This window comes from Solanum dulcamara, chromosome 7 (genome assembly GCF_947179165.1).
Source record: "Solanum dulcamara chromosome 7, daSolDulc1.2, whole genome shotgun sequence".
NCBI classification, from domain to species: Eukaryota; Viridiplantae; Streptophyta; class Magnoliopsida; order Solanales; family Solanaceae; genus Solanum; species Solanum dulcamara.
Window position 1 is genome coordinate 26582298 of NC_077243.1, and position 22033 is coordinate 26604330.

The 22033-nt window shown below is 31.6% G+C and overlaps 1 protein-coding gene across 2 annotated transcripts; it reads right to left on the bottom strand.

Annotated features, from left to right (window-relative positions):
- Nucleotides 1-4754: 4754 nt before the first annotated feature.
- On the bottom strand, nt 4755-16201 carry LOC129896346 (putative ABC transporter B family member 8). 2 transcript variants are annotated; one of them, XM_055972217.1, is made up of 10 exons: nt 16124-16201; nt 11928-12197; nt 11771-11825; nt 11168-11346; nt 9649-10106; nt 7662-8202; nt 7384-7563; nt 5828-7102; nt 5327-5733; nt 4755-5241 (listed from the first exon to the last, which is right to left on the bottom strand). In XM_055972217.1, the coding sequence occupies exons 2-10, from the start codon at nt 12159-12161 to the stop codon at nt 4887-4889; spliced, it is 3684 nt and encodes a 1227-aa protein (XP_055828192.1). In that variant the 5' UTR covers nt 12162-12197; nt 16124-16201; the 3' UTR covers nt 4755-4886. The 2 variants fall into 2 exon arrangements, with proteins under 2 accessions (XP_055828192.1, XP_055828193.1); XM_055972218.1 differs by lacking the exon at nt 16124-16201 and having other exon boundaries at nt 5828-6597; nt 6697-7102; nt 11928-12260.
- Between the last annotated feature and the right edge of the window lie 5832 nt (nt 16202-22033).

A 22033-nucleotide genomic window follows, 5' to 3' on the forward strand; every position in this document is an offset into this window, starting at 1 on the left:
CTTGGGCCACAAAGAAACAGAATTATGTAGCATTGTCTACTGCAAAATCTGAATATGTAGCTGATGTTTCTTTTTGTTCTCAACTTCTCTAGATCAAGCAACAACTCAGTGACTTTGACATCAATCTAGGTTGTATGCCCATCTTTTGTGACATCACTAGTGTAGTCAACATGGCCAAAAAACCTATTCAACATAAAAGGACTAAGCACATTGATGTGAGACATCACTTTCTCAAAGACTGTGTTGAAAAGGAATTGATAAAGATGATGCATTGTTGAATGATGAACAAATTTCCATCTTCACCAAATCTCTTGGAAGAGAAGCATTCGATAAACACAGACTAGTATTGGGATGATCAACCACAAATAACAAAAGGACTGACTTAAAGAAAAGGGTAAGATAATATGTGCCTACTCTTGAACTGTGTAACTCACGAATTGGACGATCTATCTTTCCTTGTGCATGCGCGGTCTTTCTAATGATAAATAAGTATGGCCCCATTAACTAAGTCATGTATCTTTCATGGATACACTCATCATGAGGAGATTGTATCTTCAGGACTAGGGAGAATCATTCTTCATGTAAATAAAAAGACACAAGCTCTCAAGGCTCTAATATTCAAGGTATGCACATCCTTCTCAAAATAGTCATAAATAAGCACAAAATTTTAATATTACTTTGCAAAGTTAAGAACCTAATCCCAAATACCCTACCTTCCATCTAAACAAACCAAAGGTGGGAAAATTAAATACTACATCCTAATCATTACTCTCCCTCTCTCCATAACTGACAGTCGTCATTTCAAAACCTCCAATACACAGCCTTCCACAAAAGAAAAGATCCTTCCAATTCCTCCTCTTCTTCTTCTCTAACAAGAAAACCCTTTACCCCCACACCTCCATTACGGGAAAAAAAATTATTGTTGCGAATTTTCCAAAAGATCAAAAGTTTCACTACAAAGATGACTCCTCAGTCTCCTAACCAAGTTACTCCCCTTGTCAATTACTCCGACGACAGTGAGTTTCCCCATGCATCCACTCAAGAGAATACCTCTCACGCACTACCTCACCTATCCTTCCTTACTCTCCTCCCAGATCGCCCATCACACAACCATCATCACATCCACCTTAAAACCCTCAAAAATCAGACTTCTTTGACTATTCTTGGACTTCAGATGAAACATAATCCATCACTCCTCCTTCTACCATTTCCAAACCACCCTTCTCTAATGATAAAGAGATTGACAGTGATGGAGACATCGTTCTTAACCCTAACTATACCAAGGAAGAATCCATAGTCATTCATGGAACCAAAAAGAGGGCGGCCATTAGACAGCCTCGAAAACCAAAGTTAAAACCTATTGTGACTCTTGACCCATCCTCTTCCCTTTCTCCACGAAACCCGTTCACCCAAAAAGAGCTACTGAGGCTCAAAAGGAAGCAGAGCAGTGGAGAGTGCACATTGTCGGGGGAAGAAAAATATAGGTAATGATGATGAACCTATCAACGTTGACGAGTTAGAAGACGAAGTGAAGGAAGATAATGTTGTCCCATAGACTAGTCGAAACAAAAATCTGGAGAAATACTTACGTCTAGGAACCATGGGATACTATGCTACTCAAACTCTCTTGAAAGAGAGAGTACTTGATGAAGAGGTAATTTCTAATCCCTTTATTCAGCGTTTACTAGGTAGACTTAGTTTTCAGGATTTGAATCATTTGTTCATAACCATGAAATGAGTGCTACATAAGGAGGAGGCTATTGAATTCTATGCTAATTTTAAGTGTTTTGATGGGTTGGTTATTAGTAGTAGGGTGAATGGAGTGTGTATAGGTTTTGATTATGAAAAATTAGGAGAAATTCTGATTGTTCCTTCAGAAGGCTTGGAGGAATATGTGTGGAGAAGTGATGAGGACTGCCTACTAACAAGAAAGTTCTCTCAAGGGAAGGAAACCAGGGTAGCTAGGAAGGTGTTAAAAGAGGAAATATATCCTGATCACAATCTCCTCTTTGAGATTATGAATAAGGAGATACTTCCTAGGGGAGAAGAAAGACATGAGGTAAGCTTTAGAGATATGGGTATTATGAATGTCGTTGACCTTAATGAGAAAATTATTTTGCCTGCACTCATGCTAAAGCATATGGAGAGAGTAACTGCACCCAAGATTGGTCCTCATGGATTAGCATATGGATTTATGTTGATTGAAGTGTTTAGGACCCTTGGGGTGTCCTTGAGAAAAGGGGTAGCTAGTACAAGAATTAAAAAGATCACTCTCTCTACCTCAGAAGAGTGAGTGTGTGACTGCCTCTGTCCCCAAGAAGAAGAGCTCTAGTCCAACTACACAATCTCTACTAGATCTGGAGGCTGAATTAAAGGAGATTGATGAGCTAAAGCAAGAAAATGCTAGCTTAAAGGACGAATTAGCTACATCCTGGGCGTACACTCTTTGAAGACTGATGAGCAAACACCTCCAGCACATTCAATCACTGGTGGAACTCCTCCCCAAACATCAGCCCTCCTCTTAATACTCCCATGACTGCCTAATCATATCCTCTCCTTTTTCCCAAATGACTTTTACTGATTCCTGGTTCCTCTTTGCAAACAATATTATTGCTTTCGTAATTATATTTTGACTGGTTTTGTTTTGGGCCACTGGGTGGCTTAAATTGTGCTAACACCTGTAGCATTGGATTCCTGTTCTTGGTTACTTTGTTTTGCCTGGTTGAATGGTTATCTGTGGTTCTTGGATATGTCTCTCTTACTGATGGCTTGGTTTATTGCATATGTCCATATTAACATTTGTCCTCTTGCCTTGTTTTTTTTTATGTCAAAAGGGGGAAGTGGTGTGGTGGTTGACTTGTATTTAGTGATTATATGTTGATTGATACCTGGGCATGGTTATGTTCTACATGTTGTGTGATTATATATGTTTAGGTGATGAAGATGCAAAGCCACAGGAGCAAGGGTACTATTTTGATTAGTTATCAATCACTAATTGCTGATGCTGCCTTATTTTGATACAAGTATACACTGAAAATGACTGATGCTAAAAAAGAGTCTTTTACAAAATTTGGATATGGTTGTCATCATCAAAAAATGGAGAAATTGAAGATTAAACCTTGGTGAAAAAGTTTTTATATTATGGAAAAAACCTATTTTGGGTAAAAGAATATTTCATGAAGATTAAAAGAAAAGAAAGAGTCAAAGTTGTATTAGAAAAGAAGAAGGGAAAAGTCGTCCAAGACAAATTAGAGGAGAACAAGGAAATAATGTCCAACAAGGAGAAGGACACAATTTTGTTTACTATAAAAGCATGAAGACACGGGTAGTTTCAACTCACCCTTTGCACGCATAAAGTATCATTGTGTTTAAAGGCAAAGAGCAGAATACGAGCAAGGATTAGGTCTAGGAGTTATTTAGTACTTTGTTTTCCATTATTGTTTGAGTTAGTGTGAGAGTTTTTGTGAGGTCTTGTAACAAGAAGTGAGTTTGGCTTCTTGAAGAGAGTTTAGTGTTAGAAACAATTCGAGTGAATTGTTTGAGTTAGGTACCAGAGTTAATTCCTTTGATTATTGAGTTGTAATCATAAAACTTGAAGATAAATACTGAAGTTGAGATTGTGGTTTTTACTTCTTGAGAAAGTAGATTTTCCAAAAAAACACTGTGTGTTGTGTATCTTTCTGAGAACCTGGTTCTTAGCATAAGTTGGAGGCATTAACTTTCTTCAACTTGATGAATACTTTCCATAGTCATCCCACTTCTTTTCTGCATTGGGTGTGCAAGTTCTCAACCGAGCACGGGTAAGCTTTGGAGGTTGTTTGCGTACCTGTGGTGAGCTATCATCGTTGTTTGTAGTAGCCAACACTTTTATCTTATTGTTGATTCATATTTAATCAAACTCTGTATTTCATTTGAGACAATTACATTTGTTTCTACTTTTAAATGCTTATGACTAGTATGTCAGTCGTCTTTTGGAATTTTGTTGAGATGCTTCTGGGATGTAACGGCTAAATATCTATGTTGTGACATATTTTACTTTTAGGTGGTTTGGTACCAAGGAAAATGTTTTTCACGGAAAACGTTCTCTTGAAAAATAAGTTGGTTTCTAACTTATTTTCTCATATTCGGTTGGTGAGTGGAAAATATTTTCCAAAAAATATACTCGACCCGAGAATCAATCCCAATCGGAACGTCGTTGACCCCGAACCCGACCCTGACCCGACCTCGACCCCAACTCAAGACTCCAACCCGAGACCCTGAACCGGGACCTGACCCCGACCCGAACCCCACCTGAGACCTGACTCCCGACACCTAATCCAAGACCCGACCCTAACCTGATACTTGAGACACTGACTCAAGATCTAAACCCGACCCAAGGCACAATGCTGACTTCCATCTCCCACCCGAGATTCAAGATTAGTAACGAGAATCGATACCCAATACTTAAGTTAAGATGGAAAGTTGAGGTGTGAGGTTCAAAATAATTTTGAAAAATGTTTTCCTTACTTTTTTTAAGGAAGTCATTTTCCTTAAATTTGAGGAAAATAAGTTGTTTTGAAAAATATTTTCCAAAACATTTGTCAACCAAATATGAGAAAATTAAAAAACATTTTTTGGAAATTATTTTTCTTCATACCAAACACACCCTTAGACTCTATTTATGAGTTGTTTGAAATTCATTGGATTTACTATAATGGTTAGGTGTTATCACGACTTAGAGACTTGAGCCAAGACATTCACAATAAGAGATTGGGTAATGGAAGCTGGATCACATTTCCTTTTTCCCCATTGATTATCATTATGTCCAACATTTGGAACTTATACACAGGACGTGGCCATATTTACTCTCTACACTGAGGCAATTTAACTACACTTAAAATTATTTATTATGTGGATTGAAGATTAACAAGATTGAAAAACGCTCCTCGTTTATCCTTAAGGTGAGAATAGGTTCCTTTCTCCAAAACTTTCCCCTCTGAAATAAAAGCAATGGAGTCTAAATTCCTGATAGTGTTAAGGCGATGCGCCACAACCACTGTTGTTCTTCCAACCATTAGTTGATCCAATGCTTCCTGCACAAGTTGCTCCGACTGAACATCCAGAGCACTCGTTGCTTCGTCTAAAAGTAGTATACTTGGGTTCCGTATTATTGCCCGTGCAATTGCAATTCTTTGCTTTTGCCCTCCTGAAATTGTCACACCTCTATCACCACATTCTGTCTCGTATCCATTTTTAAGTGATCTACATATACACAACATGTGTCTTATTAATCTTTTTGTTCAAACTTCTAAAATTAACTACTTACTAAAAAAGCATATATACTTACGAAATAAATTCATGTGCATTGGCAGCTCTTGCAGCTTCCACCACCTCATTTTCAGATGCATTAAGTTTGCCAAACAGAATGTTTTCACGGATAGTGCCTGAATATATCACTGGTTCTTGACTCACAAGGGCCATGTGCTTTCTATACCATCCTAAATCGAGTAATCGAATGTCCATCCCATCGATTTTCAGTGATCCCTTATCTGCATCATAAAATCTTTGAATCAGGGCGATTACTGTTGATTTTCCACATCCACTTTTCCCGACCAGTCCAATGCTAGTGCCTGCTTTCACCTCCAGGCTGAATTCGTGCAACACTAGCCTTTCAGGCCGACTTGGATATGCAAAATCAACCCTTTTCATCTCTATTCGACCAGTCATTTTGGTCCCCATGCTGTTATTCTTTGCCTAATTTGTAAAATATACTACAATATTAGCTAATATAATGTGAATTGAAGTAAACATGAAAAGGGGATTTAGAGAAGGCCATTTGTCTTATTACCTCATACGATCCTTGAATCAGTGATTTTCGATCAAGAATGGAAAAGATAGAAGCAACTACTGTTGATCCCTTGGCGAGATCAGAAGTCATGCTTCCAGCGTCAGCTATTACCTTTCCAGTACTGACTAATATAAAAAAAGTCTTGAAGACATCAGCAGCTGATATTTCTCCAGCATTAACTAACTTTCCACCATACCAAAAATCCAGGGCCCAACAAATGAAAGTTAGGCCTTGTGCTGATCCTATACCTATACCAGCTAACCAAGATTTCTTCCTAGCCTCTTTCCTTGGCTCATCTTGTGCCTCATCAAATATGTCAAGAACCTTATGTATGCTCCCAAACGACGTCACTATCCTATGATTATAAACAGCCTCTACAGCAATTTGAGTGCTACGACATTGTGCCTTAACAAATTTAGCTGTCATAGTGGATAGCAAAACTTTTCGTGTGTAAAAGCAGAGAATCGTGAGTGGTTGGACAACGATCATAACTACTGCAAGTTTCCAAGCCACAATTAGCCCCATTACCATAGCAACAGTGACAGCTGAAGTGCTTTGGACCAAGAGTGAAACTCTATCAGCAACAAGGGACTTCACCATGGCTGCTTCATTGCTCAATCTACAACATAATGCTCCACTTGAGTTCTGTTCCTCATCAAACCAGGCTGCTTCAAAGCTCAAAATTTTCTCAAGCATTTGCACTCTTATTCTTCTGGTCATGCGTTCGCCCATGTAAGAAAAATTGTAATGTTGGCATAGATTGAGAACAACTGAGACAAGGCAAAGGATGATGAAAATCATACAATATTTCTGAATTCTAGATTGCATTTCCTCGTGACTTGGCGAGTAAAAAGCTGAAATCATGCCACCTATGGTTAGTGCATAGACGGGTTGCACTGAGCCAAATGCAATGGCTGATAAGATTCCGATAATTCCTTGCTTCCATTCAGGTAAGTTTAATAAAAGCAGCCGAGAGAAGGAAGGAGGAGGATGTGGTGAAGCTTGTCTGGGGCTGTCCTCAATGAGCAAAGGTGAGGCGATTACAGCCGGACTTGATCTCATTCCTGCACTGCTCCTTGCTACTGAAGAAATACGAGGTTCAGCACTTTGTTCTTGATCGATAGAGCTGAATTGTCTTTGAAGTTTTGCTAGTCTTGAATACTGCCCATCTTTCTCCATAAGCTCATTGTGTGCCCCTAATTCACTGATGCAACCATTACTTACTACTGCAATGAGGTCTGCATTTCTTACTGTTGATAGCTTGTGGGCGACAACCTGATCATTAAATTTGTTAAAAGGGACCTCATTATATCTATTTCTACAATTTTTTTCACTTTAAACAGCTAATCAATGTGTTGAAGACAAACTTATTATTGAAAGTAAGAGAAGAACGGGGTTAATTTTCTCAGATGGTCACGCAATTAATAGTTATTATCTCAGAAAGTCACCTTTCTTCTTGATTTCAATTTTCTTCAACAAAGAAAATGACTTTCTAAGATGATACAATTATTAGTCAAGTGACCATCTGAGAAATCAAACTCGAGAAGAAAGATTACCAATGTAGTTCTTCCAACAATTGCTTGATCCAAGGCATTTTGAACAATTGTTTCTGATTCAGAATCAAGTGCACTTGTGGCTTCATCAAGCAGAAGAATCACAGGATTCTTTATGATGGCTCGAGCAATTGCAATTCTCTGCTTTTGACCACCTGATAGAAGTGCTCCTCTTTCACCAATCTGTCACAATAAATCATGTTAGAACCGCGTATATATGATCACATCACAAATGTACATACCTAGTACTATAATATAATGTCACAAGATCATGAACTGACCTTGGTCTCATATCCTTCTGGAAGTTGTGTGATGAAATTATGAGCATTCGCGGTCATTGCTGCAGCCACAACTTCATCCATGGTTGCATCAACTTTCCCAAACATTATATTCTCCTTAATAGATGTCCCAAATAATGCATTTTCTTGACTTACTAACCCCATTTTCCCTCTCAACCATTTCAACTGCAACGACTTTATTTCTACACTATCAATACATATTGCTCCTGCATCGGAATCATAAAACCTTTGAATCAGGGCAATGACAGTGGATTTTCCACTTCCACTTGATCCAACCAGGGCCACTGTTTTGCCTGCTTCAATTTTAAGATTGAAGTCCTTGAGGACAACGGTATCTGGGCGAGAAGGATATGTAAACTTGACATTCCTGAATTCAACCTCCCCTCTAATGTTTTCTAGCATGAGTCCCCTTGTATCTTCACTATCAATTTCTGGAACGCGATCTATCCTATCAAATATTCTTGAGGCAGCAACAGAAGCTTCTGTGAAGTATTTCACCTCAGGCAGAGCCATCCCAAGTGATCTACATAACATTTACCAGTTATTTTTCTATTGTGAAACATTTGCATCTTAGAAACCAAAGTTAAAATTGTCATCTCTATTGAATGAGTAATTCATATAAGTCTCTGAATAGTGAAATGATGCCATATAGCTTTTAAACAAATAAAAGCAATAGGTAAGACATATTTATATAGTCAAATTTGTGAGTGAGATCAAAATTATGCTGATCCAATCATTCATGACATTTTACTTAGATTATTTAATGGGAAAAACAAATAGTGTTAGTATGGCTAGTACAATTTTCTAATTTCAATGAAATACTCAAATGGCCACTACTGAAAAAATAGGAATTAGCGACGAGCAAATTTTACAGTTAAACAGCAAAATCTTGGCTAATCCTATTCGTAGTTAATTTAAGTTTTTTCTTGTAGTGTTGAGCTTGTCTGAAATTTGATCTTCACAAAATGAGTTAGAAGAACTCGACAAGGTTTAATACAGTATTAGCAATACCAAGATTTTATAATATTATATTGTACGTGGGATGGGCACCAATATGCTTGGTACCTATAATTAGCAATACCAAGATTTTATGTGATGAACCAGACTTCTTATAATGTCTCAGCAGAAAAAGAAAGATCCAGTACAGGCTTGTGTAAAACTGTAGGGTACCAAATGACACTCCAAGTTTATGATCTATAGGTAAAATACATTTAAATTTGACAATATATTTTATTTAGACACTCGGATAACAGTTTATTCTAATTGTGCATCTAAACATAATAATAAAGTGTTCCTATTAGACATTTCTGACTTAAATTCTAGAAAAAACATTTGTGTATGTTTTCAAAAGCTCATTACGTAGATAAGTTAATCACATAAAATATGTCATCTTCTTTAATTATATATAAACATTTGTCTCAATTGGAACAAGTCTGTGATTTTACGGCTTATTGAGGCTGATTCATATAATAAAAACGAAGTGACATATGTCAAGTAGTTAACTTATCTACATAATAGACGTTTTAGAACATGCGCAAAAACTTGTTTTCAAAATTTAACCGAAAAATGTCTAATAGGAACACTTTATCACACACACATTCAATTGGATTATCATAGTTCAAATTTCTAAAAGAAATATTTTGACAAATTCAAGGGGCTGTCAGTGGATTCTATCTTATCTATAAGTCAATTCACTACAAGAAAACATGAAATTAACTACGGAATTTGTTGGCATTCCCTTGTTGATCCATCGATAAAAGCACTCCTAATTAAATGAATTTTATTATAATTTGTCATTATTCCATAGTTAAATGGGGTTAGTATGAAATTTTTATTATTTACCTAATGAAATATTATCCGTCACTAATTCCTAGTTTTCTAGTGGTGATATTGTTAGTTGAAAGGCATCAAAATTAGTGATGATTAATGTAAGAAAGTGTTGACTTAGAAGGATTAAAAAGCCACTTACAGTCCACCCAAGACAAAAGAAACTCCAGCTGCATAAATTCTTCCACCACTTTCTCCATTATGCATTATCAAATGGCTTCCATACCAAGCCAGTAAAGCCCATATTGCAAAAGATAGCCCTGTGCTTCCAACAGCAAGACCTTTTGCAATTCCTTGTTTCATTCCCAATTTTATTGTTCCATCAAGAATCAATGAATACCTTTCAATCACACTCTTCTCAGCAGTAAATGAATATATTGTTTTAATAGAGCTAAGTGCTTGCTCTACAATAGCATTTGCTTTGCTATATTCCTTGAAGGATTTCCCAGACAAATAGAGTAAATATTTCCCATAGATTAAACCAGGGATTATGAGAAGAAATATTGTTGGTAAGGCAACTATAGCCAATCTCCATGAGAAATAGGCTGAAAATACAATTCCTGAGATGAAAACTGTTGTGTGCATAACAAATATTGGTACCTGCATATATATGACTATAAATTAATTACCAAAACAGTTTTTTCTAGCCTGACCAAAAGTCACTGTTTATTTCTTCAACACAAAAGTTTTTAGAGTTGATTTATCACACGGTTACTCAATGAATATATTATTTGTTTCAATTTGTTTGTTAGATTTTGACTCGCACTTAATTAGTTTATGAAACTAAAGAAGATCATTGGTCTTAAAGACATGTAGAGTGTACCAAAACATCCATTAATTTTGTGATTTAAACATGTCATGCATATGAAAAGTTGAAATTGAAAATTTTCCAAAAAAAGAAAGAGATATTTTTTTTAAAATAGAGTAAAAATGAAAAGGAAAGTAAGATACAAACAAATTGAAAGAGATGGAGTAATTATTACTCTATCTGTCTAATTTTGTATGATGTATGAGGCCGTTTGGATTGCCTTATAAGTTGCTTATAAGCCGTTTTCAGCTTTTTTTAGTGTTTGACTGACCAACTTAAAGTCATTTTGTGCTTAAAATAAACCTCAATAAATAGTTTAGTTTATTTGGATGAACTTATTTTAAGCAGTTTATAAGTTGAAAACAGCTTATAAGTCAAAAAAAAAAAAGTTGGCCTGCACCTACTTTTTTTTTAACTTACAGTTTTCAACTTATAAGCTGCTTAAAAATAAGTCAATCCAAACAGGCTAGTAGTTTGATTTGGTACAGAATTTAAGAAAGAAAGATAGACTTTTGAAACTCGTGGTCTAAACTAAGTGATAGATATTTGTGTGGCTATAAATTATTTTATCAAGGATAAATTGTGCATTTTAAAGTTAAATTGTTAAACTAATTAAATATAAAAATGTGTCCTTTTTTGGAATTGACTAAAAAGAAAAGTAAGTTATATAAATTGGGACAAGGGTAGTACTATCTTAGAAAATCACTTTCGTTGTTGAATAAATTTTTTTTGGAAGCAACAAGAAATTAAAAATGACTTTCTCAGATAATATAATAACTATTAATTGAGTAAGATGAACTTGAAAATTTTAGGTACATATGAGGGTAGGAAGGAAGATGAATAAAATGTTTACCTTTTCACTAAGAACTTCTTGGATAAGAGAAGTATCTTTTGAAATGCTGTTAGTGATTTCAGAAGTGGTAGCTTCTTGTGAATCAAAGAAACCAACTTCTTGCCTAAGAATGGCTTCCAAATACTTGTACCTTATTTTTAGCACTTGCCTCTCACTAGTTTTGCTCCAGCAGTAACCTTCTGCAAAAATTCATTAATTTATTATGTTGTATTCAATTTTCATGGGGATTTTAGGGTTTGATAAATGTGTTAGGATTTGACCTAATTTTCTGATCATATTTAAATTTTATTTCCTTTTTTTTAAGCAATGGCAAAAAGTTTACCCGAATAATTTTTCATATTATTTGAGTAAACCCTTTTAGAAAAGAAAAAATTGAGCTTCTATATATTGAATATCCTTCCTTCTCAGACAATAGCATCTAGGGGGGAGATTAATCTCTCCATATATTTATATTTTCTTTTATATTAACTTTATCATATGTAGGTCCAGATTATGATTCTCTTTGTTTTTCTGATTTATGGTTACCTTCTGCATGACGTCCTATTATTTGGATCTATGAACTTCACTACCAAAAAAGTGGAGTAGACATATATAGAAACTTACCCATAAAAGCCACAACCATGACTGCCAATCCCAAGAGTACAAAATACAAGCTGCACTGTAAAGAAAATTGGCAGAAAGCAAAGATATTAGAAAGACAATACAAGAAGTCAAGAAAATTGGGTGTACTGATTAAAGGGTTCAAATTTGAAATGCTAACCTTTTCAATTTGTTCCATGAAATTGTGATTGTTTTGTTGAGTCTTACCATAACCCAAGCTATTAAAAAGCTGGCTAACATATACCAACAAACAATTTGTTGATACCCCATCTCCAATGGCTCCAATTGTCCCCAAACACATCAATAAAATATCTTTTCCATCAGCATATCTAAAAATAATACCTATTGAATTCTTGTTTTTATTTTCAAACGCCTTTGCAGATGAAGAACTCATTCTTTTTTCTCAGCAAAATTTAATGCTAGCTAATTCCTGCAAGCAAAAACGACAAAGAAAAAAGACCTTTGATTTCCTTTCTAGCAAGAATACTGAAATACTAGCTTACAATATTTATAATAAGATTGATTTCCTAATTCATAATAACTACTTAAAATAATATAAATAGTTTTTTTTTTGTTGCATGCAAATCTTTAATTAATTGAAAATGACCCAATCCACCAACACACTTTATAGAGTGTCCCAACAAAGATGATTATGACTAATAATGTTCTTAATTATTAATTGCTTTTTTTATATGGTACATGATGTTTCTTGATCATATCTTTATTATTATTTTCTTTTGATTTGATTTGGCAATAGTTATGATAGCGCTAGCTAGGCTGGTCACTTTTCTTTTCCGACCCTATTGTTGATGTAGTACAATTAAAAAAGAAGGGACATGAATAATTAACTTTGCAAAAGGGGAGTGGAAGAAGAAAATATTAACAAACAAATCATATTGAGGAAGCATGCAAAAAAAATGGATCTATTATTTAGGTTTCGCTTTTATGGTCATCTTTGAGTAAGTTGCTCCTTTGTTTTTGTCACTTTAGTGTCCAATTTGCAGTAATAAGTGATCCGTCGATCCACTTTTACTTGCTAACTATATTAAAAATATATGTTTGAAAAATAGTTTATCACTGTTGTTTGATATGACCAATTAAAGGATAATAATTTTAGAATAAAATGTAGAGATATTTTATCCTGCACTTGATTAAGGATATTAATTAATTTTGGAATTGTTTATCCCACCATTTGCACTATAATTCACTATAATAAAAAAATATTTTTTTAGTAACAATAAATATGTACATTAATAAAGAGTGCTAAAGTCATTATCGACATTAGTTAATTGTTATTGGATCCAATGTCACTATACACTTTAGCGGCATTTACAAGTATGCTAAAATGTACTTTTCACTAGTATTGCCTCTAAAAATATATTCTATATATATTGACAATTAAACTATTATTGTTAATTAATTGCTGCTAAAGATCATTTTTGATATAGATCCTCCATATCAAACAACTTCATTAGTTCCTAATTTGCTCTAATTATTAACTATACTCATTTCCCAAATAATTGATTTATATATGATGGGATAATTTTGTCTATTCCATTGATCCCCCATATCAAACATTGATCTTTTAGGGGTGTCTCTGTAGACATTAAAATTTTGTTCAATTAGAATTTTTTGGAGGCTACTCTAGCATAAACTCTAATTCATGCCTATATAAAGGGTATTATATTCTCTTGAAAATGCATCTCGAAAATTTCACAAATTCATGGAATATTTATAAAGAGATGAAAATATGTCAAACTCTTCTTGATAATCAAATACTTCAAGAAGATCTACAAATTTTTCATGGAGATTAAGTTCAAATCATCCTAGCTAGTTCGAGAAATACGCCATTAACGGCCTTCGAATCACGATGGAGATCAAATTTAAATCATCCTAATTCAAGAAATACGAATCAAGGGAACAAACAGATTTGTACCCACACTATTTATCAACAAAATTATGTTTCTTCATATTTAATTTGTGATTGAATTTATTTTTCATCACTTTAAAATTTATTGCAAACAAATTGGCATGTCCAGTGGGACCAAATCTTCCCTTCATATCTTTTCTCATAAATCAAATATGCAAATCTGAAACCACAAAATCGTAAAGGTGGAAGAATGACTACTTCAAGCCTCGTTTTTGAGCTTCATCAAGCCTACACACCAACAAGCCATGAAGTAGGAGGGAATTGTAGACATCAAAATTTTGTAGGACTCTACCAGACGAGTCCTATTTCAATTAGGGTTTCTTGGAGGCTAGTCTACTCTAAACCATAATTCATGCATATATAAAGAGTTTTATATTTTCTTGAAAAGACATTTCAAAATTTCCATAAATTCATGGAATATACATAAAGAGATCAAAATATGCCAAACTCTTCTTGATAATCAAATACTTCAAGAAGATTCACAAATTCTTTCATGAAGATCAAGTTCAAATGATAGTTCGAGAAATACGCCACTAACGGCCCTCAAATAACGATGGAGATCAAATTCAAATCATCCTAATTCGAGAAATACGCTACTAATAGTCCTCGAATCAAGGAAAAATCCCGAGAGAAGAATCAAGGAAACAAATAGATTTGCACCTGTACTATTTATCAATAAAATTATATTTTTTCATATTTTATTTGTAATTTTAATTTATTTTTCATCACTTTAAAATTTGTTGCAACAGTGCTAATAATTAGTCAATATTGGAAGTAAGAAAGGACGAAGGAAGTACATGATAAATTTCATTTTACTTATCTCTTATATTAAAAATTAATTTTCCTTTTTTCCTCTCCGTTTTAACAAATCAAGGTAAAAAAAAATTTCTTTCAATATTACCCTTATTTTTAAGTACCACAATAAAACATTAATTATCAAACTTAGATTTTTAAAGTATAATTACGAAAGGTTAACTCGATAAAATAGACCCCTAAATATCAAGTCAAACATGACTCAAAGTTTTTTAAAAAAATAAAAAAATTAACTAGGAGTACATAATACCAACTCTGATAACATAGACAAATACATGAAGCCAAAATGCAAAAGAAGTGAAGACGTGAATTGGATTGAATGAGAGTTTTCAATTCACTCAATCGTCAGAGTTGGTATGGGATAGTTGCTAAGCCTTTTTCTTAAATTGGGTAAGTTTTTCTTTTTCTATCATGTACTTTGAATTATAACTCCTAGGTTCATATAATTTAAAGTGAGCACAAAATAAATTTTACCATCTTCTAGATTGTTGGGAAATATTTCCCCATATAGAAATATATATATAATATCATATAACTCCAATTTCATATAATTCAAAGTGAGCGAGGAGATGATAAATTTTACCATCTTATGTATTGTTTGGAAATAATAACCCACACAAAAAATAATATCCATCGAAAATAACAAGAACAAGAAAGTAATTACAAGGCACTAAGTCGTTCTAGCGTGAAAAAAAAAAGAAAAAAGAAGAAGAAGAAGATAATATTCAAGCTGAGCGTTAGTATAATATTATTATAGTGAAAAATTAATACTTAAATCATCTCAAAATATTATTACAAACTTTTTAAAAAAAACTCTTTTTTATTTCACACACCTCACTAAAATACTACTATTATCACTTTCTCTTCTTCTTCACATATTATTCTTTTTACTCTCTCTCTCTCCCCCTATTATTTGGTGTGCTTTAAAAGACTGGGCCGGGGGAGGGTCGATAGGGTTAGAAAAAATGCAAGTGTCTTAGGCCCCTAAATTTGAAGGGCCTCATTTTTTTTCGCAATAATAAATTATATATTTTTTTTAAGAAAAAAAAATTAAGTACTACTTGTAAGAAAGATTAATATTTTCATATAAAAAGAGCAAATTAACACATTTGAAATAAAGATTAAATTGATTGATTATATTATCAATTAAAAAAAATTATTATAAGAGAAACTAACAACTTTACATCTTAAATAGCTAGAAGAATAAACTTCGTAAGAAAATATATTAATTTATTTTTTAAAATTTAAAACCTCTTTTTTATTTTCTTTTAAGCCCCTAATGTGCTTGAGCCGCTCCTGTTAAAGACTGAAGTGAAGGAACTCCTCCCTCAATAGGACAAAGTTGGAGCACATAAAAGGAAAAGGGAAATATGTATAATTAAATTCTTCACCACATGTCGATCCTAGAATAAATTTGATAAATGATCATGTAATTATGCCTATAAATGAGTATGCACCCCAAATATATATATGGTCACAGAAAATTACTGCTAACAATAAATTTGTATACTTGCTATTATATATACAAGACAGACAATTGGTAAAGATAAATCACAAGTCAAATCATAATTAAAATGAAGTGCAAGAAGGTAAAGTTTCTAAGAAAATCTGACCTCGACGACTTTCTTTCATCAACAATATAATCAAGATGCTAAATAAAACTTGTTTTTTTAGCCTTACTTGAATCTCCTCTAAACTATATGTAGTAGCTAATCTATTAAGTGTAGTTATATAGAAAGAGAATTGGAAGTGTGTTTATTCATCACATGGCTATAAAATACTAAAGTTGAAAAATACTATTATTAAGAATCTTCTCGATACAGCACGAGCAAATTTCGTAAAATCTAAGCTTAATTAACTAAAGAATTCTTAATTTTAGATCATGGTATCATTTATTTGATGGCATTCTTTTTTTCTTTTTTTTTTGGGTTTTTCACGTTGGAGTCCGACTATATTCGGATTTATATTGGGGATAAAACGCTCTCTAACAAAGATGATTCTGTATTTAAGGAGATTCAATCTCGAGATATTTAATTAATGATGAAGAAATGCTTACCACTCCACAACAATTCGTGCTCGTATTTGATCGGGTTCGAAACATAACGCGTTTTTATCCTTTAGAATCATTAGATTTCCCATTCTATTAATATAAACGTGATCTCTTGAATTTTTGTATTCTATACTTTCAACAGGCTTTTGAAAACGTAGAATGGACCGTCCCCATTTGAAAACAATTGACTTGACTCATATTGACTTGGTAAAATCTTTAAGAAAGCTTTTATCAGAAATTATGTACTTTACTAAATTAATTTTATTAATAATATTTCAAAAATTCTAAGTTTGACTATTACTTCCTTTGTTTCATACTATTACTTGGCCTTGTTGACTTTCACTATACCATAAATGATGTTTAGCGGTAATTAATTATGATAATAATTTAATTGCTACTAAATATATTTTTTACACTAAATTATTATTTACTAGTGAAAATTATATTTTAGCACTCGAAAACCTATTATTTATAATAACATTGAATCTAATGACAATTGACTAATGCAGGTAAAAACTTTAACACTCTTTGTTAATGTACATATTTATTGCTGCTAAAAATTATTTTTGTTGTAGTGCTCACACACTCTTTAAGAAATCTTTAATTAGAGGTGTATTTTATTAATTAAATTTATCTTATTAATGATGATTTGGAACACTAAATTTGACCATTACTTTATGTAGTTATTTAATACTAAGGATAATATAAAAAATAAGTAATAAAAAAATTTGATTTGCTAAAATAGATAAATATATGATATATCTATTATTGACATATAAAAGCCAAATAAAATAAAATAGAAAGAGTAGTACTTTATATAATTATTTAATAAAAAATAGTATTGAAAAAAAAAATCTATTATTTTTCTTGTTGTTTCGAAACTGAATTACTTTGTCCGTTTTAAAACCAAAAAAAGGCGCATTAACTCTCAAAAAGGCCAAAAAAAAAAAACACACTCAAATTTGAGAGCGTAATTGTAAACGTACTTTAACATTGCATACGTGCACAAAAAACCATACTCTAATCATATCAAATTTAGACAATTAAGTATATATCGTTTCAAATTGAGTGATATTTTTAGTTTGAACCCATCTCTTATATTCATTTCTAAAAAATAGTAATAAGTATTTTGCTGTCTTATTTTTAATTAACCGCTTTAAAAAAGAGACGAATTTTTAATGATGTAAATTTTCATGTATTAAAACAAGGATAATTTTGAAAGAAGAAAACATTTCTTCTTAATTACGTAAAATATCACTTATCTTGAAATAAAATTAAAAAATAAAAATATCACTTATTTTAATACGGAATGTGACAATATTCATTAATGTATAAAGTGAGGGTTTAAACTTTAAATATTTGCAGTTGAGAATGTCCCTTCTCATTGAGTTTTTTTCTTGAAAAAATATATCTCGTAAAACGTAATTAGGAAAAAAAATAATAATCAAGATTTCATCATAAATGTGTTTTTTTTTCTTTTTTCGTTTTTTACAGAAAAATGTTTTTAATCATCCCAAACACTGCAGCAAATTGGCACCGTTTAATTTTACTCCACTTAAAATATTTTTTGTGCAACTTATTTTCATCTTTATAACTATAGTCATATTTTTGGGGGCAAAGTTAGATCAGTGTTTTTTTTTTTGTTTGGTTTTCTAGTGAAAATTGAACATTCACAACTACGAAACAAAGTAATATCCCCTCTATCCCTCCTCAAAATAAATGTTATTATAATTAAAGAAAATATTTCCAAATAAGTGTTATTTAAAAATTTATATGTTTATCCGACTATACATCTATACTCTATTTTTTTTTATAATATTCAAATTTTAAAAGATATTTATTAAATAGGAATAATTTGATAAACTACACATTATATTTATTAATTTCTTAATGAACGTGGTTTTTGCTAAGATAACACTTATTTTAAAATTGAGAAAGTAAATAATTTACCAATGTTGAAGTAATAAATTAAAAATATTTTTTTACTATTATCCTTTTGATTATGCATATCACTCTTCTAAAAAATATAAACTAATTAAGAATCTCATTAAATTAAAAATAAATATGAAGAAAAGAAATCTCAATAATCTATCTATCTATACTATCTTAAAAGCATGAACTACTAAATTTAAAAATTAAATTACCAAAATACCCTTTTAAAACCTAAAAATATCCTACTAAAAGAAATAATACCCTTGCTTATCAAAAATTCAAAATGAAAAGCCACAACCTTTTCAACACTGCCAAACACCGATAACTTCTTACATGAAGGGTTGCGTCGACCCCATAAAAGTGGAACATATTCATTGACACACCAATATAGATTTCATGTCATGTCTTTTGGTTAAGGCGCTGTCAAGAAATTCAAAAACATTAAAGTAAGTGAAAAGAGATTATCTGATATCACGGCATAAGTTCATTCTAATATTCATGAAAGGTTCATACACCAACCATTACCATAGTTAAGTTTTTATCTTTTCGTGTCTCTCTAAACATAACTAAAAAATTTAATCTGCTATTTGTTGGACTATCGATTAAACTATTGGTTATATAGAACGGGTACATGTTATTTTTACAAAATTCAATTATTTTTTTGGGGATAGCATATATTTATTAGTTTGTTGGTATTCAACACGAAAGAGAATACCCATTTTTGGTTTACTTTATTCTTTTTTGACTTTTTATGGTGGTTGATGAGTGAAAATATTATTATAGAATATTGATATTTGTATGTTTCTCATATAGATAAATTTTTTGGGTTACAAAGGTTGATTTTTTTATATTTGATTTCAGTTAAATCAGTGCACAAATTAAAATTGTACTCAACGAATTAAAAAATATTTGCAATGTAAGAAAGTGACTAATTTTTACCTATTTAACTGTGATTGTTTTGCACCGCATTTGCTCTAATCCAATTTGATTTTACTTTTTCTTTTTTTATATTTTTCTTTTCAAATAATATGTTACTTCCTCTGTAAAATGTGAGCAGGTGAGTGATTTATACCTATTTAAATGTGATTTTTTTGTGCTGCATCTGCTCTAATTCAGCTTGATTTTATGCTCTTTTTTTTCCATAAAAACTTCCCTTTTTGCTTTTCAAATAAAAAATCTTATGCCTTCTGTCTCAATTTACGTGATACTGAATAGAATTTTGAAAGTTAGTCAAATATTTTATATGTTTTTTTAAAAAATATTTTGAAGTTGTTAATTATTGTAATTTATCGAACTTTCTTATGTAATTTTCATCTATATAACAAACTAAAAAGGAAAGTAAGACAAGTAAATTAAAATGTTGAATTTTTCAATTACCCTCGCCTAGAGATAGGCATGTCGATGAACAACTATCTACTTATAGCCGCTTATTAATGTAATGTTTGAAACTCGTAAAAATAAAATATGTATCTATAAATTAAATTTTGATTCTTTATATTATATATTCTCAGACAATATTCAGTCTTTTTGACGTTGACAAACAAGTCATCACACAACATCCATAATGATTATTTAGAGAAATTGTACTTGTACTTTTTCCATTCAAGTTCATTGTTTACTCAAAATATTATTTAACAATAGTGTACATTAATATCTCGACATACACATGTAATACACGTGTCAAGAAACTAGAATTTAAATCTTTTTGAATCGTGTGGTCTTAAATTTAAAATATAAAATGTACCAAAATGTTATTTAGTATTATTGTCTTAAACATGTCATGTGAAAAGTTAAAATTGAAAAATTCTAAAAATAAGAAAGGAACATCCTTTTTAAAAGAGACTAAAAAGAAAATTAAAAAAAATAAATTAAAACGGAGGAAGCATCTACAATCGATTGACGATAGTTGGATAGATACTACATTTTGTTAGCCGACTTACTTGGCCCATCGACATGAAGTAAAAAACTTCAATATATTTTGACTTCTATGTTTAGGACTCTATGCTGGAGTAGATGGTGAGGATATAGAGACTTGAAAAAAATGAACATTAATATTAAGATAAAGTAATCAAAATTTTCAACGTCTAAATAATTATTTATTATATTCTATATGTCAGATTCACACGTGCAATACGTGCCGAAAAACTAGTTAAACTTAATATGGACGATAGGAAATACTAAGTTCAGGTTAAGCACAAGATAAAAGAGAAAAGGAGGAGAATTAATTATGTCACTTAGTGGAGTCCACTATTAGGGCAGACTGATTTAGGTATATACACACAAAGCTAGAATAATTTATAATGGAGTTGTGTCTTTTTGCGTGTTTTCAGCAATAATAAAATGTATATTTTCCAAAACTTTTTATTATTATTATTTTATTATTTTTTAAATATATTCTCCAAAGCTCCTTTTCTTAAAAGTGGTCAAAAGTAGTCCACCATCCAAAATAGAATAATGTAGCACCATAGCTGTGCTGCCTTTTTGGTTGTTAAACTAATCTATGTGCTAAACCATAAATTATCATCTTAAAAACCATCTTTAACATGTGATATATAGCTATTAAATTACTAGCTAGTGTATAAAATTTATCACTAATCATTTGTTTTTTCATGATAAAAATTACACTTCGTATTTAAATATATACATGTGATCATAGTTTTAATTACAAAACACAAAATTTCATAAAATTTTGTCCATTAAAGTTTCTCACTAAAAAATGAGTTAGCAAAAGCTATTGAATAACATTAGCAATGATTTAAAGTTATCGACGATAAATTATTTTGTCATTAATGACATATCCAATTAGCGACTAGCTATTTTTTTATCCTAAATTTAATTCAATTTGAATAGGAAAAAACTTATGTCACAAAAAGTATGATGATACTATGCGACAAATTATAATTTGTAGCTATATATTATTGTAAACTTTAGCCAGTAAATTTGCATTTAATTGTGACTTTATGTTTTGTCACTAATAATTCAATTAATTTGTGATAATTATGTTATTATCTTTATTTAAACTATAATTTAATCACAACAGAACTTTATGACAATGAAATATATTTTTTAAATGGCTACAATTTAATTTTGTTGTTGAATAATATAATTATTTGCTACAAAAGCATTCATATATAGTTATAAACTAAAAAATTATCAATGATGGGCACATTATAATCTAAACACTAAGGATCAGAGCTTTATCTTTCACTAAACATGCACCATGCATGCAAGCATAATTGTTATCATACAATAAATTGATAAGCGACACAAAGCATAAATGTATAGATAATAAAAAAAATTGAATAAAAGTTGCAAACGAAATTCTCAAAACTATTAAAAGTCTCAACAATTTGTGAATACTTTATGGGAAAATTACACAAAATAGACATAATCGTGAAATTATTTACTCAAATTGGACTTAACTCAAACTATTTATCCTTAATAGACTGATGAACCGAACTATTTACCCTCTTACCCCACTTTCTTCCTTTTAGTTTCGTGTAAGACGTGATGCTGATATCAGCATCACTGCTATGAAATA